This window comes from Dama dama, chromosome 30, assembly GCF_033118175.1.
Source record: "Dama dama isolate Ldn47 chromosome 30, ASM3311817v1, whole genome shotgun sequence".
Taxonomy (NCBI): Eukaryota; Metazoa; Chordata; class Mammalia; order Artiodactyla; family Cervidae; genus Dama; species Dama dama.
Window position 1 is genome coordinate 17,201,271 of NC_083710.1, and position 7,772 is coordinate 17,209,042.

General features: G+C 38.8%; 1 protein-coding gene across 2 annotated transcripts in view; it reads left to right on the top strand.

Moving 5' to 3' along the window:
• Positions 1 to 7,129, top strand: part of DNAJC15 (DnaJ heat shock protein family (Hsp40) member C15) — an 82,448-nt gene extending 75,319 nt beyond the window's left edge. Inside the window, exons 6-7 of one of the 2 annotated variants that reach the window (XR_009691337.1) lie at positions 669 to 810; positions 5,170 to 7,129. Coding sequence is in view for 1 of the 2 variants with exons in the window: in XM_061133514.1 (XP_060989497.1) it covers positions 5,170 to 5,240 (71 nt within the window). In the remaining variant the exon portion in view is untranslated. The remainder of the gene's footprint in view (positions 1 to 668; positions 811 to 5,169) is intronic. The other variant, XM_061133514.1, reaches the window with a different exon arrangement.
• The last annotated feature ends 643 nt before the right edge of the window (positions 7,130 to 7,772 follow it).

Here is a 7,772-nt window from a genome sequence, read left to right on the forward strand (position 1 = left end):
ATTTAGTCTGATTTGATAAGCTGATATTTGCTTTTGCATCTGTGTTTATCTTGTGATATATTTTTTATCAGAGTTTGTCTCAATGCTACTCATAAAAAGAATTAAAATGTGTTTTCTTTTTCTTCTATTTTATCAGAAAAATTTACTGATACAGCTATCCTGGCCAGAATTTTTATCTGTGGGAAGGTTTTTAGTTACAGATTCAGTTTCTCAAATAGTTAGGATTCTCTTGATTTTTCCATTTCTTCTTGTATCATTTTATCTTGATACATTATTTTTCTTAGAATTTATTTCATTTAAATTTTAAATGCATTGTTAGGAACTTGATTAGTTTTTTTCAGAAATCTAACCTTTGGCTTGGTTAATTATCTTGAATGCTAATTTCTATTATGATATTTTCCTTGATGGTTGGATTATTTACAAATATATTGATTAATTTCCAAACATTGTAATTCCCTATCTGTATTACTGATTTTCAGCTTAATTCTACCATCGTTAATTCACGTATCAGTACTTCTCAAACTGTCTTGATAGAGGACTTTTTTCCCCCCAATCTCTGTTGGGCTGGTAACTTTTGTAAAATATAACAAAAATGATTTTATTAGAAAATTAGAAAATTGAAACACGATATGTAAGCTCTAAGCCCTGACTTTTCATCATTCTTTGAGTCTGCAGACACCCGGTGTTACTCTCGGCTGTAGGATTTCCGGAGAACTTGCTCTCAGTTTCCACACCTAGTTTAGCTCAGTGACTCTCACGGTGGTTCAGTAACACCCGCACCCCAGCACTGATCCGCGGAACACAACTCAGGTAGCACTGCTTATTGTGATTTGAGTCTTTGAAGTTTGTTGAAACTTGGGTTAGATCTCCGCACATGGGCGACTTCAGTAAATGTTCTGTGTGCTGTTTAAAAGGAGGTCACTCTGCAGTTGTAGGATGGAGTGTTTTTTGTATGTCATTTAGATCAAATGTGTTCAGTATTTCTTTTTATCTAATTCTTCCATGGATTACTGAGAGAGGTGTATTAAATCTTCCATTGATTATGGATTCATGTGTTCCCCCTTTAGTTCTGTCCTTGTTTTTCTTAATATATCTTGAACCTATGTTATCAGTTCAGTTCAGTTGCTCAGTCGTGTCTGACTCTTTGTGACCTCATGAACTACAGCATGCCAGGCCTCCCTGTCCATCACTAGCTCCCAGAATTTACCCAAACTCATGTCCATTGAGTCGGTGATGCCATCCAGCCATCTCATCCTCTGTCGTCCCCTTCTCCTCCTGCCCCCAATCCCTCCCAGCAGCAGGGTCTTTTCCAATGAGTCAACTCTTTGCATCAGGTGGCCAAAATATTGGAGTTTCAGCTTCAACATCAGTCCTTCCAATGAACACCCAGGACTGATCTCCTTTAGGATGGACTGGTTGGATCTCTTTGCAGTCCAAGGGACTCTCAAGACTCTTCTCCAAAACCACAGTTCAAAAGCATCAATTTTTCAGTGCTCACCTTTCTTCACAGTCCAACTCTCACATCCATACATGACAACTGGAAAAACCATAGCCTTGACCAGACGGACCTTTGTTGGCAAAGTAACGTCTCTGCTTTTTCATATGCTATCTCGGTTGATCATAACTGTCCTTCCAAGGAGTAAGCGTCTTTTAATTTCACGGCTGCAGTCACCATCTGCAGTGATTTTGGAGCCCAAAAAAATAGTCTGACACTGTTTCCACTGTTTCCCCATCTATTTGCCATGAAGTGATAGGACTGGATGCCATGATCTTAGTTTTCTGAATGTTGAGCTTGAAGCCAACTTTTCCCCTCTCCTCTTTCACTTTTATCAAGAGGCTCTTTAGTGCTTCACTTTCTGCCAGTAGGGTGGTGTCATCTGCATATCATATGTTATCAGATATATTCAAATTTAAGATTGGCCCTTTTAACGCTTTGAAATTTCTCCCTTTTATTGCTAGTGTTGGATTTTGCCTTAAAGTGTACTTCATCTGATAATTAGCATACCAGTGCCAACTTTACTTTCATTGGTGTGTGCCTTTTTATATTGTTTAAGAAAGATGGTCTCAAAAAAAAAAAGATGGTATCTTGTAACCAACATATAGTTTCCTGGTTAATTTATTCATCAACCATATTGAGATATAATTTGCATACAATAAAATATGTATTTAAATGCACAGTTTGCTGAGATTTGACAAATACATACACCCATCTAACACTAGCATAATGAAGACATAGAACATTTTAAAGCTCAAAAGGTTCCTTGGTGTCCTTTCTCATTGCTAGTCTCTGCTCCATCTTGAGCAATCACTATTCTACTTTCTTCCAATGTAGATGTGTTTCATGTAAGTGGAATTGTATAGTATGTACTATTTTGTGTCTGATTGCTTTGAAGACAGGAAGCAGTACAGAATGTTGGACTAATCACAGCACATTTCCTTATCTCCAGGGTCTTGACCCTCAGGTCCTGGCTGACTTGGTAGACCTCCAGTGCCTTCATACTGATGTGTTTGAATTTTATTGAAGTCTTCTAATTGGTATCAATGGGAGGGGTGGTCTAAAACCTAATAGTCCATGAGAGCCCAAAGCTGAAGAGCTCCAGTAGCCATATAGTGAAAGTACAAAGGTTCAGAGATAAAGTATGAGGGTGAGTATTCTAATTCAGTGGAATCCAGATGATTCCCCCAAGAAATCTGAACAGGACTGAAAGATTCAAAAGTGTATTTTTTCCATTAAATAAAGGATATGTATCCTATATATTTTATATCGGTCAAGATTTAGTGCCAGAAACAAGGTGTTTTAAGCAGAAGAGCATTTAGTGCAGGAAATGAATGGTTCTAAATTGTTGGGAGGTCTAAAGGAGTAAGTTTTAGACTTGGCTTGCAAGAATGGCTCCGCTGGTAATTACGGAGATGCTCTGTCAGAGGAGCTACTCATTGACTGCCTCAGGGACCCCCACTAGAACTGTACAAAAAGCTTAGTTGCTGCCATCACAACACCACGGTCTCACTTGCTAGCAGCAGTAAAAAGAGGCCCAGCAAGAAAGCCTTTCTCTTTTCTGCTTTCCAGATTTCACAAGAGTGCCTCCCACAGATCCTAATTTGAATCAAACACCGTTCAATGGGTGTGTGTGTGTGTGTGCGTGCATGTGTGTGTGGTTGCTCAGTCATGTCTGACTCTTTGTGACCCCACGGACTGTGGCCTGCCAGGCTCCTCTGTCCATGGAGTTTTCCAGGCAAGAACACTGGAGTGGGTTGCCATTCCCCTCTGCAGGGGATCTTCCCGACCCAGGGGTCAAACCCAGGTCTCCTGCATTGCAGGCGGACTCTACCACTGAGCCACCAGGGAAGCCCCCAAAGGGAATATAGGAATTGTAATTTTTGGCTTAGGAACTTTCCCAAGTTTTAGGAAGATAGAATAAGGGTAGTATGAGAACTGAACCGAAAGTTTCAGCCATGCACATAAGTGAAAAGTCCAGTGTCCCTCTCACTAAACGAGGGTGAAGGGTAATTCAGTGTTATTCAAAATAAACTGTCAGTTGTTTCCTCTAGCATTCCCATCAATAAATATAATGTTTAATGAGACTTTCGATCTTCTGTGCTTTTTTTTTCCCCTTTCTGTTAACTGAGCATATTATGACCAATGATTGAAATATCCAGAATGCATTTCAGTCAATTAAAGGTTATGTTTGAGTTCAATTGATACTTTAATATTTGTGGAGGATATACAAGATGCCTGGCATTACCTTGGTAACTCTAAAAAGGGAAACAGCTTATCACCAAGAGTGACATTACCTAATTCTGAGATCATTTTCAAAGATAATCCTGATACCAATTTATGTCATAACCAAGCGCATATGGAAACTCGCATCAATTTCATTTCTGATTCTTATTGTGTATTCAAGGTCACTCTGATACATTCGTTCCGTAAGTGTTTATAGCAGTTCAGATCTTGATATGAAAATGTCAGTGATCTCCTCAAGGGTAGAAAGCTAAACATAGCTCCTTGAGCATTGCCCTTACGTTGCTGATTTGTTTCCTGCTTCCCTTTTCCTTCTAAAATGGATGGTGTGATAGCAGTAAAAGGCTCGGATAAAGTCAGGGCAGCACACACACCAGTGCTGTCTAGATGCTTTTTGTGTGGTTTGTTGTGAGCTACTGAGGTCTTAAGATGTTTTCAACAGCTGTGGGTCGTTTGTACTCAAGGCGGAGAATAAAAAATAAAAACAAGCACAAAGAGACTGGTGAGCTGGACTGTTAGCTCGAGCGCTAAGCATGAATGTGTGAAGGACTAGAAGTTAGAAGGCGTATCATGCATAAATGTTTTTAGTGTGACAGTTTGGGGCCAGTATTTTTATATGTAAGAGAGCTCCTGCTTGTCATTTATAACAATTCTGAATTTGAAATTCACTTAAATTTTCCTCTTGCTCTTTACATTAGAAATAATTCATTGTGAAGAACTCTGAAAACTGACTTTGTTTTATTTAAGGCTCAGTGACTCTGTCTGTGCTTCATAAGTATTCTGATGGGACTGTGTCAGAGAGCAGGGAGCATACCCTTTAATGTTATTTTTATTATCACTGATTTATTATTTATCATAGTATTTACTAATATTTACCAGTATTAGTAAAATACTTTTAGAGCTTGGCAGTATATAGTTGCCTTTTTAACGTATTTTTGTGAAAATGTAAGGTTTGATAAAACTCTGAAGGCACCCTTGGATTGCTTTACCTCCTTCAGAAAGATAACTTCCTTCATAGAAGAATATTCTTTCCTTAAAAACAAACAAAAAAATACAGTCTTGGAGAAGGACCGTTATTTTATTTACCTAACCATCCACTTCAGAAAATTCTCTGGTCAGATATTCGGCATTTGAAAGGTAATGTCTGACCAGTGAAATGTTTGAGTGTATTTTAAATTACTCCTGATCATAAGTTTCTTTATTTTTCTCAGAGATTATCGTTAATGATTGTTAGGTATCTGTAGTGCTTCATTGAACGAGTTTAATTTATCCTGTTGTGATTTCTAGAGAGCTTATAAAATAATTTGTCAGGGCATGAATGTGTGGGGAAATATCAGAGAAGTCTAATTGAGTGTTTTTCTTTATTTGAGACTTTAAAAAATGTCAATAGTGAAGTGTCTTTTAATCCATTTTCTTCTCTGTCCTCTCAGGTGGATCTCCTTACTTAGCAATCAAAATTAATGAAGCAAAAGACTTGCTAGAAGCAACCACCAAACACTGATGGATACTCAGGGACCGCTCTGACGGAGAAAAGGGGGACCTTATGAATACAGTCCTGCAGATTAATGTAGACCATGGCCTGCGTGATGTTCATACAAGTGCTGACCACAGTCGTTTCTTCCGTGACCAAGCTATGTAATAAAAAAAGATGAGCAGTCTGCCTTTGTATTATCTTTCAAAGGAGCACATGAAAATTCTAGCACTGATCTTTCCCCCTTATTTTCTTCCTCCCTCTGATAGTCATACATTTGAAGTCCCCCCTCCCCAGCACCTGCAACAGTGTAGTTATCAGTAATATGATTGGAATTTGTGAGCAAGAGTGCAGAATTTCTTGCTGCTTATATTTATGCTCGCATTGTCCCTTGTTTCTTCAAAGGAATTTAGCACTCTGCCTACGTGAGGTGCTTTAAATGTTTTGAGACGAAACCCTGACTGCCACCCCAGGAAAGTGATCTGAAGCTTGATGGAATTTACAAAAGGGTGTTTTGTAAAGCAGTGGTTAGGAAAGAACACTGCTCTCCCAGAGATCCCACGGCTGACGCATGAGAACTTGGAGAGCTGCTAAAATGATTAAAGGTTTACAGAATGAGCCCTGTGAGGAAAGCCTGGAAGTTGCTGGGAGAAGTCTGAGGGATTCGTACTTAATTATATAGTCTTCTGGTACTGTGTATTTATTCAATTATTCATTCTACAAATATTTATTTACCACCTGTAGCCTGTGAAGCACTGTAGGGGTCCTCAAGAGTTCCAGGTGTGAACCAGGCACGGATCCTGACCCAAAGGAACTTACATTTAGAGGAAAGATAAACCACAGGAGTACTATTAGCGAGTCACAGATGATATGCCAAAGAAGTTCAAAAAAAAGAATATTTTACACCGGGCATCAGGGGGTGCTTCATAGAATCAGTAGCGTAGAGCTGGGCTTTAAAAACAGTGAGATATACCATATGATGGGTGAGTCAGCTCTTCTGAGATGAGTCAGAATTAGCAGAAAAAGGGTATATTAGTTCGATTGGAGTGCAGGGTTTCTCCAAAGCAACGGATGAACACACAATCTGGAAGGGCTGGCCTGTAATGTACAGTGCATTCAGTTTCTTATTTTTTTTTTTTTTTTTGCTCAACACAGCCCCTGGTCATCATCACTTTACTATTCTAAAAGGGAGAAAAGAGACAGAGTCAGAATACCAGCATTATTTTCTTGTACTCCTTTACAACAATGAGTTCATCCCAGGTTATTGCATTTCATCTATCTTAAAATGCTTTTGTAATAATCTAGATGCATCTTTCATTTTATGACATCCTGTAGTTAGGGAGTTCTCAGCACTGGTGATATTGACTCATTGAGCTGCTAATTCCTCCTGTGGGGTGCTCTCCTGTGTATGGTAGGATGATTAGCAACATCTTTGCCTGCACCTAAGAAAGGCCAGGAGCGCCCCCTCCAAGTTGTGATAACCGAAAATGTGTCTAGATGTTGCCAAATGTTCCTTGGAGGGCAAAATTGCCCCAGGTAGAGAGCCACTGCTCTAAATGTTAACAGTGTTTTCCTTTGGTACATAAAATAATGGATGACCTGACTTAAAATTGATTCTCAGAGTCACTAAAATATGGTTCTTGCTTTAAAATCCCCATGTGTGTCACAGTTTTTTTGTGCTTTAGTATATTTTCCTGTCCACTGCTAGCCCTGTGCCTTGAATGCCCTCCTGATACCCAGATCTCCACGTGTTCAAAGCCTGGAGATAGTTCAAGGCCAAGCTGAAATGTCTGTCCCTCCTTTTCTGGTGCTTCCAGCAAAAGTAATCCCATGAATTGTCAGCTCTCAGCAAACAAGGACCGTATCTGTCTTGGTCACTGCTACATTGACACTCAATAAATAATTGTTAGATGAACGAATATATTCCCGTAGCACTTTATTCCTCACGTTTGGACCTTGTGAAACAACTCTTTGTGTAACATGACTTATTTCTTCTACAAAAGTACAAGAACCTTTAGAGCAAGAATCTTATCATTTGTCTTTGTAACCTTCTTAAGTGTGGAGCACTTGGGACTTTGTAGACATCATAAAGTTGTAAGTACTAAAAATGTTTTTTGAATACTGTGCTTCAAAAAATGTTACCACTACTTTTGAAATGTGCAATATTGGGGTACCTGTTAAGAACATACCTGTTAATTCATATCATTTTCTAGTCCACACTGTGTTCATGAAAATTTAAGTCCCCAGCATTAGCTTGAAATGTCCTTCATTCTGTTATCATTTATCTGCTGAGTGTGTGCCCCCAAATCAGACAGATCTGGTTTTAAGTACTATCTTCCTCTCGCATGATCTGGGGCAGTTAATCTGCAAGGCTTTAATTGCCTCATCTGTAAAATAGAGAAAATAATAACCCTATCTAAAAAGGTTGTTATATGGAATAAGTTTGTATAAAGCATTTAGTCGTATAGCAAATGCTCAAGAAATGCAATTATTGCTTCTTTTATCCCCTCTGTGAGAATACCTTGAACTAAGATTTGGTGTATGTTCCAGTAATCACTGATT